Source organism: Diabrotica undecimpunctata, chromosome 4 (genome assembly GCF_040954645.1).
Source record: "Diabrotica undecimpunctata isolate CICGRU chromosome 4, icDiaUnde3, whole genome shotgun sequence".
NCBI lineage: Eukaryota > Metazoa > Arthropoda > Insecta > Coleoptera > Chrysomelidae > Diabrotica > Diabrotica undecimpunctata.
This window is the reverse complement of record NC_092806.1, coordinates 137,097,649-137,114,962: the sequence shown is the minus strand read 5'-3', so window position 1 is coordinate 137,114,962 and position 17,314 is coordinate 137,097,649. Positions and strand designations below refer to the sequence as shown.

Sequence of the window (17,314 nt, the reverse complement as noted above, 5' to 3'; positions counted from 1 at the left end):
CATTAATTGTCTACGCTTTATTATCATTGTCAAATTTTGTATCTTATTTATATTATTACAAGCAGGCCTATTAGAAGTCTTGCCGAATAAATTATGGGAAGTCAGCCTGTAATAAATAATGGAAGCATAATAAAAATAATTTGTATAAATTAGTTGCTAACTGTACATACTAATGTTGAACACGTTCTAATGATATTGCAGTAACCTTGTACTGTTGTAATGTGTGTCTTAACCTCGATGGGATTACCTGTTATTAACGCTAAAAAAGACCCATTGATAGCTATTGTATCCAATAAGCAATTTGCAACAGTAAAAATGCAACACTGTAATTGATCATAAATGACTTTATTGTTTTTCTCTTGTGTTTTGTGCAAAATTGGTTTACAGCCAAACATTAACTCCTTTAATATGATGAAAAGGACCTTTGTGTTGTATTTTTATAACAGTAGTCCATAATATCCTAACGTTTATATTGTCTTTATTTCACTATCAGAAGCTCTGTGGCCTGAGATTTCTTTTTTTTTTAGTTTTTTTGGCTTAGTTTCGATGTTTCAAAAACCAGTTTTTAACATATATAATATATAGTTTTCAATATATACACTTCTCCAAGAAATTAACGCACCACTTCAATAAATCAATTTTATTTGTAAACAGGCAAAGAATAAAAAATAAAACTTTACCAGATTTATTCTACATTTTATTAGTATTTATAACAATTTGTCTAATCATCAGAAAATGTTGAAGTACTGGAGAAAAAAAAATAAAACGGAAAATTCTAAAAAAATAATGATAAGAAAAGTAAACTAAAATATGAAAAAAGTCTTAATAACGAGTGTTTCCACCTCTACTACGTATAATAGTCTCACGTCGTTGGCCCATACTTAAAATTAATTGCCGTATTTCATTTTTGTCTAGTTCTCTCCAAATCTGGATCAGCCTCTCTCCCTCTTCCTGTAAGTTGTTTGGTTGGATCGGTGTTGCTCTTAATCGTCTACCAAGGATATCCCAGAGATTTTCAATCGGATTTAAATCAGGACTATGTGCTGGCCATTCCATAGTGTTAATTTCTACCTCTTCTAGATACTTTTTGACGATCTGTGCAGCGTTAGGTCTGTCATTATCTTGCATTAGTAAGAAATTTTCACCGATATAAGGAGCGAATTTTACTACATGTTGCTCCATGATATACAATATGTACCTTTCAGCTGTAACAGTTCCATTTTGTATGACCACTAGGTCCGTACGTCGGAAAAAGAAATACCACTCCACACCATAACGGATCCTCCATAAAAAAAGTGGTGTGTGAGAAGTTACACTGAGCATATCGTTAGTTGGGTCGTCGCAACACACGAACACGTCTGTCGTTATTGTACAAACAAAATCAGGATTCATCAGTAAATACCACTTGTTCCCAGTCAGCCTCTAACCAATTAACAATATGTCTGGCAAAATGTAGTCTCCCCCTTCGATGCTCTGCAGTTAATAGATTACCTCAGGCGGCAATCCTAGGTGTTAAGTTGTATTCCCTAAGTCGGTGTCGAACAGTTTCAGTACTAATTTGTATAGCATGCACGTCTCGAAGCTGAATTTGTAGACTTCGATATGTTACAAAACGTTGTCGAAGAGCAGAAATTCTTGAAAATCGATCTTGAGTAGGGGTAGTTACCCGGTTTCGTCCTTGCCCTGGACTGTGAGTATGATCCCCTGTTTCGAGGAATCTTCCTAACACCCGTGAGACGGATGTCTGGGACACATTAAACCGACGACCAATTCTTCGGTAACTCCAACCTTCTTTAGACAGTATCACTGCTTGGGCACATTCATCTCGGGTTAAATTACGTGATTGACGCTCTATAATAAACACAATTAACATTAATCAACAATTAAACAGTAGCCGAATAAAATTCGTGGACACTTGGAAATTAGTATATTTATAGAATTAGTACATTTTTTGATTCTTTTTGTTTTGTCGCAAAAAAAAACTATAGGGATAAAACACAGTCAATAAATATAGAGTTTACGAATAGCATATACAAGGGGCTTGCAAAATATAACATTACAATGGAAATTTTTATTAACGCTAATAAAATATTTTAATATTTCAAAGTGGTGCGTTAATTTATTGGAGAAGTGTATTTGTCTAAGAATGTTGTTAAGAATGAACAACGTTCATGAACTTGTCCGACAACACATCCAATTAGCCAGTGACAGAATGAAAGATCAATATGATTCTCGATGCAAAAATGAAAGCGTTGAAGTAGGTGATCTTGTTTGATTGTTTAATCCACAACGTCGTCGAGGTTTGTCTCTTAAACTGCAAAGTCGGCCCGTATGAAATAAATGACGTAATGTACCGAATTAAGAAGCTGCCAAAAGGTAAACCAAAAGTTGTCCACATAAAACATCTGGCACCTTATGCTGGCTCAAATGAAGCAACACCCGACAACATGAGATCAAGATGACCGGCGACCAAGCTTTAAGGAATTTATGTCAAATTACGCAGAAAGAAACAGTGCTAGATTCGGTGTGACCACAGAAGTTCAACACGATCTTTTTAGTGTTCCACATAACGCCTCTCTAGCCTATTGAATTAGAAGATGGTCCTCGATCCTTTGCTGTGTATGGTGACCAGGAAGTCTTATACAGACAGGGCAAGCTACGAGGACATATGGGTGCTCTAACTAATTTTAATAAAATTGTGTGCAATTATGACATCAAGAATTTGGCCTTACCAAAGATAGGCCATGCACCAGAAAATTTGAATTGGAAGATTATGAGAAGCATGCTTGAAGTGATCTTCCGAGAAACCAGCGTACGAATTATTGTGTGTTGCATTAATTCGAAGAGGTCGTGTCCTTCAAAGACAATAGACTGTTATTTATTTCTGATGGATTCATGCAGAGCTGGAGAGTCCTGTATATTCCGCCATCCTGTGCTTACATATAGAGTTGCTGATCGGGACACTCAGATCTAAGAGGGGAGTAGTGTAACGAACAAGTTAATTTTGACGTACCCCATATAACGGTTGTATTTCTCTAAACGCTGATGTGTGTTGGAGAATCTTCAAGATGTATCGACGGGCTGACAGATCGAGACGTTCATACAAGCGAGAATAGAGGTGGACTGTTCCAGATTATTCTAGTAAATAACGACTTCTATATATAAGCCGCGCTGGTATTACTTTAGTTAGTTGATAAGATATGATCGTACTGTAAGCTTATAAATAAATATATTTACATAGATTAGAACCGCTCGTTTTATTATGAAACACGTTACAATACAAATTTTAATTCAGAAATTGGTTTTTTTCGCTGTTAGCCAAAACAGAACAGGTCTATTTATTTTTGTTGATGAAACGTAGTTCAACTCACAATACGCCACCTAAACATTGGGTATGGAATAATAAATCTTGCACAACAAAGGCAACTTCTAATAGAGGAAAAATACAATACTCCATGCTGGATCACTAGACTGGTACTACTTACACAATCCAGAGCGAATATATTGTCAACCACCTCGACGGAAAACCCGACTTTACCAGAAACCAAGAAATCAAAAAGAGGACGTCCGTGCTTCTTCTATCCTAGCTCTCTATATTAGCCATTTATCGCAGATAACAAGATTCAGATATAGCTGTGATAGATTCAGCTGTGATGTTATATGCAATCCCAGTACGCAGCAGCGACTAACTAGAAGAAGCTTATCAGAATAGAGACAGCATCCTACAGATTCATTGAAGGTTCGACAGGTCAAGGCATAGTTACAAATGCAACCATCTCAGAAAAGCAGACCCCTAAGAGGGAGGACCTGACCATGAAGAGGACCAGAAATTTATACCACAAGGGAAGACTTATTAAGACGAGAGATATCCTCGCAAGAAATGGACGTTCAGGAGTTCAGCAGCATCTAGAATCAGGTATCCGGGAGGATGCGGTCCCACAAAGGCTAAACTATATTTAACATACACACACCGGCAAAATTAACGGAACACCTTAAAAATGGGACATGCTAGATGTCTCGAATTTCCTAAACCTGTTGTCCTATTTTAGTAATTTTTTTAGTATGTTACAGTTATAATATTTAAGAATATCGATGTAATAATATTGTTGCTAGACAGGTCAATGTCATTTTATACCGGGTGTAACAATCATACTGTGTTTTTTCCTTCAAGTTCGGAACATCCTGTGGAATATTCTAGCATATATAAAATATTGAAATTAAATCTCAATTATAGCCACAAGCTTTCTTAACATTTTCTTTTTTGATTCATTTGCTTGTGTTTGATAATAAAAAAGTTAGGTACGTTAACAACTAGCCATGTTTTTCATCAATAAATCCTCATTTTCTGCCTAGTTTAATAAACAAGCCTAAAGTAGGCTATGAGAAGTTAACAATTTAATACACACACCGGAAAATTTAAAGGAACAAGTTATTAATGCAATATTTCTTTATATTTGTATTTTATAGACTATATTATCTACATAGCTTTGAATGCTCCTTGTCACAAGAAAAATGTCAAATTAATTTGTTTATTTGTATTGTGTTTTACATTTTACAGTCGTTCTGTCTGTTGATCCAAAGTACAAACTTGTATTTAATTGATAAGTTAATTTGTTTGAGTTTGTTGGATGTGATTTTTCTTTTGATTTGTTCTAATCAGTGGTGTTCTTATTGCAAAGAGTAAGTAAAAATGGGTGATTTAATACCGACTGATATTGCTAGGGCCGTAACAATGGTCGAAAATGGTCGAACTTACAGGGAAGTTGCTGGAATATTTGGTAAATCACCATCAACCATCCATCGTTGTGTAAGTCGTTGGAGACAAACCGGGGAGTATGTAAGAAGAAGGAGACAAGGTAGAAAACGTTTAACCACGGTTGTAGATGATCGATTTATAACGTTGCAAACATTACGTAGTAGACGTCAAACGGTAGTTCAAACCAAAAACCTGTTGCAAAATGTTCGTGGAATCACGAAATTTTTCCATCAAAATTGGAATGATAACCACTGGAGTCAAATTCTCTTTACGGACGAGAGCCGTTTCTGTGTAAATTACATCGACGGTAGAGAAAAATTGTATCGACGCCAAGGAGAAGGTGGAGGTTCAATTATCGTGTAGGGCGGTATATTTTTGGAAGCAAGCACAGAGTTAGTGGTGATTGATGATAGAGCATTAACAGCAGATAGGTATATCAGAGATATTCTCCAAGGCTATGTAAGAGATTTCTTATTACAAGTGGGTATAACAACGATGAATTGGCCAGCTTGTTCCCCAGACCTGAACCCGATAGAGCATGTGTGGGACATGTTAGGCAGAAAACTTAGGGCACGGGTTCCTGCTATTCAAAATAGAGAGGAAGTCAGAATTGCTTTGATTGAGGAATGGGAGAGACTGCCTCAACAACTGATCGATAGCGTTATCAGAAGTATGAGAAGACAAATAACTGCAGTTGTAAGGGCTCGTGGGGGAAACACACGCTATTAAAGCCGAAAAAATACTTAAAAAACCAATTTAAGTTCAAACTGTACAATAAAGTTAATGTGTTTAAAATCCGTATTTTGTTTGAGTCTGACATCTTTGTGTTTTATTTCTTCTTAAACAGGTTTCATATTGTACTACCATTGTAATATAAATTCAAAATACTTCACCAACATTCGTATTATGATATTATCTAAACAATATTAACAATATATAGACTAAAGAGAAAATACTCAGATTTTATGGTTGTTACTTTAAATATGCCGGTGAAAAAAAGCAGAAAGTGAGGATTTAGTGATGAAAAACATGGGTAGTTGTTAACGAACGTAACTTTTTATTATCAAACACAAGCAATTGAATCAAAAAAGAAAATGTTAAGAAAACCTGAGTCTATAACTGAGTTTTAATTTCAATATTGTATATGTGCTAGAATATTCCACAGGGTGTTCCGAACTTGAAGGAAAAAACACAGTATGATTGTTACACCCGGTATAAAATGACACTGACCTGTCTAGCAACAATATTATTACATCGATATTCTTTAATAATATAACTATAACATACTAAAAACATCACTCAAATCAGACAACAGGTTTAGGAAATTCGAGACATCTAACATGACGTTAATTTTGCCAATGAGTGTATTTTTGAAGTGTACAGCTGGTTCCTAAAAAAACTGATACGACTCTTGAAGCGTATTTTGTAGAATATTGAGCAGTTTATTTTAAAGGATAAATTAGCGAACCATTTTAACAATAGCAAAATAACAGTTTTTAATATTAATACAAGATGGAGAGAACAAGAAACTCTCGAAAGAAAGCAAGGTTCTGGAAGACCAAAAATATCTACCACTTATAAAGATCGTACGCTTTTGGAGAGATTAGAAGAGAATCCTTTGAAGACGCGAAAACTGCAAGAATTATGTCACAGTTTCCTGAAAGAAAGACCACAACTTGGCGCAGAATTAAAGCATTGCATCTTAGATACCGAACTGCAGCAAAAAACAAGCTTTTACATGACAACAGAAGCAATGAAGGCTTATATTTGCTTTAAACCATCAGCTACAAAATCAAGATTTTTGGGACAGGGCAAAATTGTGGTGTATAGATCAGATAATAATATATTTAATCCTTTATATGTTGCTAGATATCGAGCAGCGGGTCATTTTAGCACCAATGTATGGGGATTGATCTCATCTAGAGGAATGGGAATGGTATTGATATGCTCGAATGGCTTGACAATCCGTTGTGGATCTTGATCTGCTCACAAAGAAGTCGCCACTCCTGTCGATTCCTGCCAACTTCCCTCCTTCCCTCCGTCTTCTGACCCATAGAATCTGTAGGTCTTCAGAATCCATCTCAGTTGGTTATCCATGGTTGGTTATTGTCTTCTTCTTCTAAGTTTTCTGTCCTTATTTGATCTTCTACTTGCTGTCTGTATATTTGCAATGTCGAGATCTTTTAGATTATTAATGTCAATTTTTTTTCTCCTTTTCCCCATCTCCTTTTTTAAATTGGATATTCTTTCTTTAAATCGTGATCTCACTAAATAGTGATAACTATCTATGTTTATTCCTTTAAAAGACCTAAAATCTAATAAGTTAGAGCAGTGTCTTGCATCGATGATTATATGATCTATTTGGTTAATTGTTTTATTATCAGGAGATTTCCAAGTTCCCTTATGTATATTTTTATGGGGAAATCGTGTCCTAGCTATTACCATGTTCTTCTATATCGCAAAATTTATGATTCTGAGACCGCGATTCTGAGAGCGAAAATAAATTCTCGCTTCCGACTTTGGCATTAAAGTCTCCTGCTATTATTTTGATGTTATTTTTTGGGCACTCATCGTACTCTCGGTCTAGTGCCTCATAGAACATGTCTTTTTCAACAGTTAGAGCATGGATGACAATAATGCTAATATTAGCGAACTTCCCTTTAAGTCTTATTCGACATATCCTACGATCAATAGCTTTGAAATCAATTATACTATGTTTGAACTTGCTGCTTACAAGAAATCTGGTACCAAATTCGTGTCGGGTTGGATGCCTGAGGTAGTCCACCTCATTTCCTGTAAAGCAATGATATCTGCTTTGGCTTTATTCATTTCTTCTACGAACAGAGCGGTGGCTCCAGGCTGATAAAGGCTCCTTACGTTTCACGTGCAAATTTTTAAATAATTATCCTTATTTCGTTTGCAGGTTGGACATTCCGGTTTCTTTCTTTGTAGCTTTTATAACAAAAGGTTTTTTACAGGGTTGGGTAGTTAATCCAATGCCAAACCCGCTTTTCGAAGGGGCAATTTCACCCGCTCTCGTCAGTTTCCGACCTAACTTTCCACCCGGGTTCGATACCGGATCTCCAGTTGGATTGCTCGATTTACAAGGGACACTAGCGTGAAGGTGAGAGTTGGATTCTGCCCCTTTATCTCCCGAATTGTTATGTAATACACGCAATAGTGAAGAATGACCTACATCATGTATTTGTGCAGCTCTGCGTGAGGATGTATTCCTCAAAGCGCTTTATTTTATAAGCCCAAAACCATCTCTATTGTAGAGCTTTTAAAAACACATAAAACAACTGTCAGCTTTGATTATTAATACAATTTATTTTACCAAACTATTGTTAGTTTTATGAATTAATATCAATATCACAGCATTATAAATACATTTACTGAATTACTTTAAAACTGTTTGGTACTGGGAAGCTTTATTTATTTAAAACCTTCGTACTGGATAAAATACCAAGTGTTACAAACGGTTGAACTCATAATGAAGAGAGGATTCCAACAATAATCTGGCAACTCTGGTAAATCTGGCAACATTACAAGCATCAAATTTTAACTATTATTGCAGAATAGGTGTATCCCACCTTTTGTACAATTCGTATCATCCATTTAAGAGATAATTAGGTATTTCCAGACTTTTGGTCCGCTCTGTATATATAATTCCTCTATATGTTGTATGTAAATATATTTAACATAACAAAAACTATTTCATCAAGTATCTACTTTTAAAATTTCCCAAAAAGCTATAATAATTAATTAATTCTAATTAGTTTCATTATTTTTCCCATAATTATCTTCGTTGTTCACCAAGTGGCTGATATTCTTAGCGGCACTGGTGTTGTGGAGTGCTGAAATTTGTTGTATCAAGTAATGGGTCTTAAAAAAGAGTTAATAAATGTATAAAAAACTTACGTTTATTAATAATACAATAGCTACTACGGCTAAAAAGTGCCTTATCTCTGAGACTATTTCCTCATTTATAAACCAATAATTAAACAATATAATTTTTGCAGTAACTATCTATAAACCTAATTTTAAAATTGTTCTAAAAATCTTTGTAAAAAATGGGAGTATGAATATTATACATTTTATGTATATTTCAATAACATAAATATTTTTATATCCGACAGAATCACTCTGTACGTACGCCTCCCGCATTCCAATGCAAAATAGTAAACAAACGCACAATTGTTTTCATTCTGTCTCTTTTTTGCAGGCAGCCAACTGATAAAGAAGGACAAGGACGGCACGGTGGTCAAAGCCTACATAGACCGCGATGGTATTCAATACAAACACACGCACTTGGACATCGGCATGGGCTTTGGTCACAACACTCAAACTGCAACAGCTGCTCAGCCCCACTATGTCGAAAAACCATTTGAAACGAGCTTCAGCGGCGCAGGACACAAGAGCGCTTTCAAATCGGTCTCGGCTTCTTCAGTCAACAACATGGAAGCGCGCGATATACACCGTGAAGTAGCTCATGCGCAGAAAGATGCGAAACAATCGAAAGCATCGGGCAAGCTCGGCGGGTTTTTCTCGAGATTGGCGAGTTTCCGGTTCAGCTTAAGGAAAGGGGCGGAAGAAAAGGCGAAATTGAAGAAGAAGAAAAATGAGGCTGCCTTGCCGGCCGCGGGAAATGTGCCAGGTGAGTGGTCTGATGGCAACAAACGGCTGTCAAATCATGTGGGCTAATTATTTGTAATCTATGCCGGTTGGTTTGTGGGTGATTGCATTTTCTAGTTTTGTTTACTTTTTCTATTGAAAAGAATTGGCAATAAAATTCATTTTAACTACTAATACCATTAAGATATTTTGACACAACGTACAAAAATAATATTCATTTACCAAGAATTTTATTTGGATTATTTTTAAATTCATTTATTTTTGTAATAGAACTAGCTAATTGCAAGTCTTATTTTTTTGTTACTAAAATCGAAACTAACATTAGTACATAATAGAATAAACTTGCATTTTAATACATCACATTTGTCGTAGGATTGGTCTTTTAGTTTCCTTATAAACTCCGATGATACTTACTGGATGATACTCAGTAATGTCTCATATTCAAAACAATGTATGCAGAATCACTTCTTTCCCTATATTATATTTCTTGTATCCATTCATTTCATTTTCGTGTGCTTTTGGAGTCATTTTCTTTTACTTTATATTGTTTTCATAGCATATATTATTATAAAAATCCTAGCATGTAATTCGTCTTTAAAATAAAAATGAGTATCCTTTGTCGTTTATAAATAATGAATTTTCAAGAATCCACCAAATGGAACGTAGAACGGAATCCTACAGCATCCACAAGGAATAATACGAGAATAATAACAATACACTACATAAAAGGATTATCGGAAAAACTTAAACGATAGCAAATAAATTCAATAAACAGTTAAAACAACAAACACTTTGAAATATTTATAAAATATCCTGCAAATGCTATCATTTTTATTTAGGTGAAACATTAAGATCATGTTAGACAAAGTGAAGATCAATCTTATATTAAGAATAAAGAATTTGGTAGATCTCAAATATGTAAACACGCGTAGGAAAATGAACGTAGCGTTCAGTGGAAAGATTCAAGTACAGTGCTAAAAGAAACAGATGGTAAAAAGAGAAAAATCAAAGAAGCGGCTCTAATTAAATTATGCTAAATGAGACCAATTGTGTCGCAAATTCCTCGACAGAATGCAGTATAATGTGGTTACCCATAATAAAAGAGGAAATCAATAAAAAAAAATACCACTACTAGTAACTCAATAACATATCGAGGATACATCATTTACTTCTTCTGTCCTCTGGGTGTGAGAATGTTAATCTCTTCGTGTACTCATTATCACTGACAACCTAGATCCTAGCAAATGTGCCCAGTGTTAGCCTCTGTACCTTAATAAATTTCATATTTGGATCTGTATATAGCTGGCATAGTCCAAAGTTATATCTTCGACGCCATAGCTCATTTTCATTTACGATCCCATAATATTTCGAAGTACCTATTTCCTTCTCAAAGATACCAAGCAGTATCTCGTCATTTTGGGATAAAGTCCTTGTTTTAGCCCATATATCAAAACCGATCTTATTAAGTTGTTGTAAATGTTATGCTTTACTGCACGTTATAGGTTTTTATTATCAGATGTTCATCAATTCATATATTATATTCAATATTATTAATATTTCGTTTGATATTTCTGGTTCTATATTTCTTTCTATTTTCTTTATCTCCATGAAAAGCTAGGTATTTCATCTTAATTGAGGCCAAGAGAACCAGAGTGGCTTAACTGATAAGAATATTACTTTATTCAAGGAAAATGATGAGAGGCTACCAATGTCCAATTGTTTTAGTAATTGTATGTTGACTAAGATGATTAAATTTGTTTTAAATCTTTAAAAATAAGTGATATCTAAATATTTTACTGGTTACATTAAACCTAGGTACCCTATAAGCTAATACATTTAAAATAACACAGTTAGTCCAACTATTTATTTCTTACAAAAAAATGTTTTTGATATCTTAGTGAAGACAAACAAATAATCAGTTAACTACTAATATTACTTCTTCTTCTTAAAGTGCCTATCCGTTCCGGATGTTGGCGATCATCACGGCTATCTTTACTTTATTTATTGCAGCGCGGAACAGTTCAGTGGTAGTCGTGTTATACCACTTTCGTAAATTTTGAAGCCAGGAAATGCGTCTTCTTCCCGGTCCTCTCTTACCATTTACTTTACCTTGGAGAATCAGCTGGAGAAGGCCGTAACGTTCTTGATTTCTCATTACATGTCCTAGATATTCCAACTTTTTAGTTTTGACGGTCATGAGAATTTCACATTCTTTCCCCATTCTACGCAGGACCTCCACATTAGTAACTCTGTCAACCCAGGATATACGTAAGATGTGCCTGTAACACCACATTTCGAAAGCTTCGAGCCGATTCATAGATGCAACAGTCAGTGTCCATGCTTCCATTCCGTAGAGCAGAACTGTGAATATGTAGCAGTTTAATAGACGGCATTTTGTTTTTAATGATATGTCTCGACTGTTGAAAATGGTTCTCATTCTAACGAATGCTGCTTTTGCTTTTATTATTCGCTGTTTAATTTCTGTTGAGTGGTCCCATTGGCTATTTAAATTGGTGCCTAGATATGTATATTGCTCGACTCTTTCGATATTCTGTTGGTTGATTGTAAGATGAGCGTTTAGTATTGGTTTTTTACTAATTGTCATAAATTTGGTTTACTTTATGTTAAGAGCTAGTCCGTATCTGTTGCTGACTTCTGTTATGCGATTTGTTAATATCTGTAAGTCATTCAGATTATCGGCAAAAATTATAGTGTCATCTGCATATCTAATATTATTCAACCATTCACCGTTTATTAGTATTCCTTTCGCACAACCGTCTAAAGCTTCCTTAAATACCCATTCAGAATAAATGTTGAACAATGGTGACAAAATACAGCCCTGTCGTACTCCACGTTCTATTGCAATTTTATCAGTTAACTGGTTTTCTATTTTGATTTTGGCTGTTTGGTTGTAGTAAATGTTTCTGATAATTCTAAGATATTTGTTGTCAATTCCAATTTCTTGCATTAGAGTCATTAATTTGTCATGTTTTACTCTGTCAAATGCCTTCTGATAATCTATAAAGCATACGTATATGTCACATATGTCATTAATTATATTATCGACATTAACTAATTATATCATTAACGACATATGTCGTTAATATTACTTAACTAACATTATTATTAAAAATGGTGGATTGTTTACTTTTAGCTTAAAAAAACAAACAGCCTACATCCAAATCATTCCGCTTAAATGCACTGTCTTTCATATTTTGATAAAATTCTTGATAATTTGTAGGAATATATTGAAGAAGCTTTACCAAATATTTTTTCTTGTCAACATTTATTTGTTTTCCCTCGGAATATAAAAGATCGAGCTGGATAGTTTGTATATCTATAAAATTTCTTTTTTTTAAGTTAACACTGTCAAACAAGACATGGATATTATTACTGTATTTAAACAAAAACTGAATGGATGTAGCTTACAAAATGAAAGCCCAAGATACACAGGAAAGCCATTGAATAGTCAACCACTTAACTTTTGACTGTACAAGAGTGACTTTTCTATTTGTAATATTGTTTTCTAAATTTTTTGTTGAATAAAAGTATTCTTTGATCATTCTTATAATCTTGAAATAAGGCGGCTTTTATAACTTCAATCCAATTGTCATGTACGTTAAAAACATTCTTAAAACATTCTTAAACATTCTTAAAACATTTCAAGCCGTTTCAAAATCTGCAAAGCACGCAAAAGCATCTTTTCGTTGATCACGGCATTTTTGTAATAACATATTTAGCGCAAAAAATGTCTTCCTAATTCACATAGCATTTTTAGACCATAAACCAAATTGAGTTAGAAATGCTAATATAAGACTATGTATGGCCCGGGTTCGAAACCCGGCACAGACACCAGAAAATTTTTAATTTAACTGAGCCCCCATCGTGCTTCGTTACATCGTTAACACTAAAAGCTGAGCCAGAAGTTACACAAATGAAAAATTTTGATTAAATATTTTCTTAGGAATATACCACAAATTACAATTAGCTAGTAAACTATTACTAAAGGATTCTCCTGCACCTAATGGTTATCTCCATTTTGTCTGTCCTATGTTGATTTGTTAACTTCGTTGCGTTAACATTATTTATTATTTATTTTATCTCTTTTGATATTCCTTCTTACACTGTTTGTATAAAAACCAATATTATTCGTTTAATGCTCAACGCTGTTAGTTTACGTATCAGTATGAAATAGAAAAACTTTTTAAAATGTTTTAAACCTTTATTCCTAATATCCAGTACCTAATTCTTACCAGCCAAAAATCTCTTGACTAAACATATCATCATCAGTTAGCGCTACAGCCCTACGTAAGCCCTGGCCTGCCTCAAAACATTCTTCCATCCTTTACTGTCGATTGTCTGTGTTCTCCATACCTTTACTCCAATTTCTCTTAAATCGTCCTACACATCGTCCAGACACCTGAGCTTAGGTCGCCCCCTTCTTCTTCCGACCGGCCATTTTAGCATGGCTCACCCATCTTAGACGGTTTATTTTGATGGTTTTCACCATGGACGTATAAATAAGCGTAATACGTCCATGGTTTTCACGATATATGTTTCATCAAAAAGTCTGTAGAGTTCAAAATTTATTTATTTATTTAGCGTATGGCTAAATCACAGGTTCATATATATACATATATATAAATTATATAAATTACAAACAACAGTAAATACAAAAATATTATTCTACAAACAAACATCTAGATTATAAATATATTCGATTGACTCTTTTGTAGCAGCCAGGAAACCAGGAAATCCGAAGGGTTGCCGTTATAGGATCTAATCGGGCATTCCTCTACCATGTGTTTTACTGTTTGCCTTTCGGCGCCGCAGTCGCAATTTGGTGATTGTATTTTTCCCCATCTAAAAAGTGAGTCGGAACATCTGCCACAGTTCGTCCTTATTCTATTGAGTGTGGTCCAAATTCGTCTCGGTTGGTTGAAGCCCTCAGGTTTGCTTGTAATACATGGCATGTTCCAGTTAGCTGGTGCAGCGTTATTCTCCCATTGTTCTTTCCACCGTTCAGTTACATTAAAGTTTTGATCTACTAGCCTTTTTGCTGTTTTTAGAGGCGGGTGTCTTGAACGGAGCCTATTTATGTCTCTGGCGGAAGTTCCGACATGGGAGCGGAGCTCAGGATCAGTATTGATTTTTGTAAATTCTCTGACAAGGGCATGTTCCCGGCGGATGGGTGGTGGAGCTATATGACTCAAAGCTGGTAACCAGTAAGTGGGCGTGGCCTTGATTGTGCCCGATATAGTTCGCATGGCTTGGTTGAGTTGGACATCAACACGGTGAGTATGTGGACTGTTTATCCATACTGGTGCACAGTACTCCGCTACGGGGTATACCAGTCCTAATGCTGTCGATCTAAGTGTGGGTGCTGAGGAGCCCCATGTAGTGCCGCAGAGCTTTTGCAGGATGTTGTTACGAGTTCGGAGTTTTGCAGCAGTCTTAGTAAGATGCTCTTTAAAGTTTAGCGTTCTGTCAAGTGTAACACCTAAGTATTTTGGGTGTTTATTATAGTTAAGGAGTCTATCCTCAAAATGGATTTGAGGTTGATAGTTGGCCATCTGGATAGTTGGTCAAATGGAAGCAGGACACTTCTGTCTTAGTTGGATTGGGTTGCAATCTCCATTTGCGGAAATAATTCCCTAGGGCATTTAAATCATTTGTTAGAATGCGTTCAGTGACCTCGAATTCTTTATGACTTGCGGCAAGCGTCCAGTCGTCTGCGTATCCAAACTTTTTTGATGTGGTTTCTGGCATGTCTGCTATGTAGAGGCTGAAAAGTATGGGAGCCAGCACGGATCCTTGTGGAAGTCCATTATTCAGTTTTCTTTGGTTACTAGTCTTGTCTCCCAATATAACTTTAAAACATCTGTTGGATAGCATGGCGTTAATAACCTCAGTGGTCTTTCTGCATAGGATTATTCGCATTAATTTATATATTGCCCCTTGTCGCCACACAGTGTCTTGAGTTCAAAATTATATGACTAAACATATATTTTGTGGAAATATTTTTTATTATCATTATCATTCTGGTGCGCGACCTTCTAAATCTGCATGTGCCACATTTTTCTATTCTAATGACTTCGTCTATTAACCTGAGGCTTGTCTGCTCCGTTTTTTCGTACTCATTTGATTGTGGTAATAATATTTTCCCTACTTCTCCACTGAACTTATGCTTGTATATGTTTTGTAATTAAATGCTGTTATTGTAAAAATACATACAGTAGATAAAGATGATTTATTTTGGTTTGGGTTCATACTTTGAAGGTCCATTTCTGAGAACCACTGATATCACCGTCCATTAGAGTCATGATCATCATTATCATCACGATGCTATAGCCCTTCAAGGGCCTCGACCTTTTTAAATTCGAAAATTGCATAAGAATGCGGCATTCTTCGCCTTAAAAACGCTTTTTAACATTTGCCGATAGGACACTCTGATCAAAAGATATCGAATTTTTACCGTCGAGTTGATACAAATTTTATTTAAAATTGATTTCGCTGACATTTAAAATCGCGGGTCGCTTCAAGCGTTGTTTCTGAGAGAACACTTCATTTTACACAAAAAGTGCTAATAAATATTTTTCTTCAAAATTATCTCAGCAAAATTTTTTATTGAACTGTTTTTTTTCTACGACGTACAGATACTTGGTAAATAGATTTTTTCCGTTTTTCTCTCTTAGGAGGGGAGTGGTTTTAGAGGAAAGCCGGGAGGTAGGAGTAGTAAACTGTTTTGTATATTTTCCCAAAGTTAACATTCTCAGCAAAACTCAGCTTGTTCGTATGATTTTTAGAGGTTCAGTGGCATTTTCGTCTCGGTTCTCAACCACCGACACACGCGACACACTGGTGTGTCGGAAGATTTACGAATACGATATTTTTATTTATATTTTTTACTTGTTATAATATACCAATCATGCATTCAACCATTTTGTTTAACTATTAGGTATATACCACGTTATACCAATCAATTAAGTGCCAATCCGTAATTGTTTGATGAAAAGACATTTGAAACAAAATCATCAAAGCGTTTCCCAAAAACCGCGCGATTATTTTCAACGTCTACATTGTTCCATTCAATCATCCTCAGTTATAATGGAAAAACGAATAAAACTCCCAGATAAGGCACTTTTAGCATCATATATAGTTTCTGAATTAATTGCCAAAAAACAGAAAGCCCATACTATTGGTGAAGAGCTTATTTTACCGGCATGTAAAGAATTAGTTGCTACAATGTTAAGCCCGGAAGCTGTTGAACAAATATCAAAGGTAGCTTTATCAAATGACACAGTCCATCGACGTATATTAGATAGGTCAATTGATATTCAAAGTAATGTTAGGGAGGTATTGGCAAATACACAATTTGCTTTACAACTGGACGAAAGCACTGACATTTCGGGAAATGCCCAATTGATATCTTTTGTAAGATTTGTGTACGGACCGGAAATTATTAAACAGTTCCTATTCTGTCGTGAATTGGAAACAACAACCACTGGAACTGATATATTTTCTACTGTTGACACCTTCTTTTAGGATCACGGACTTAAGTGGACGGATTGTATTGCGATATGTACAGATGGTGCTGCTGCAGTGACGGGAACTGTCAAAGGATTTTTAAGTTAATTAATTTAATTTAAGTTAATAAAGGATTTTTAAGTCAAAGGATTTTTAAGTTAAAATCCAGTTACTAATAATTACTCATTGCTTTTTACATCGAGAAGCTCTGGTAGTTAAAACTACTGATGGAAGCCAACAGAGTGAAGTTATTCATACTGTTGTTTCTATGATCAACTATATCAAAACTCGTCCGGTGAAATCAAGGGTGTTTGAGAAACTTTTTTAGAACTGAGAAACAGAGTTTTAGAACTTAAAAGACGAACTACTCGAATTTTTTAAAACAGAAGATGACCA

The 17,314-nt window shown here is 35.1% G+C and overlaps 1 protein-coding gene across 3 annotated transcripts in view; it reads left to right on the top strand.

The window, feature by feature from the left end:
- Positions 1–17,314, top strand: part of LOC140440098 (uncharacterized) — a 457,243-nt gene that overhangs the window by 202,864 nt on the left and 237,065 nt on the right. For all 3 annotated transcript variants that reach the window (XM_072530372.1, XM_072530371.1, XM_072530373.1), the window contains exon 5: positions 8,982–9,413. In XM_072530372.1, coding sequence (XP_072386473.1) covers positions 8,982–9,413 — 432 coding nt within the window. The remainder of the gene's footprint in view (positions 1–8,981; positions 9,414–17,314) is intronic.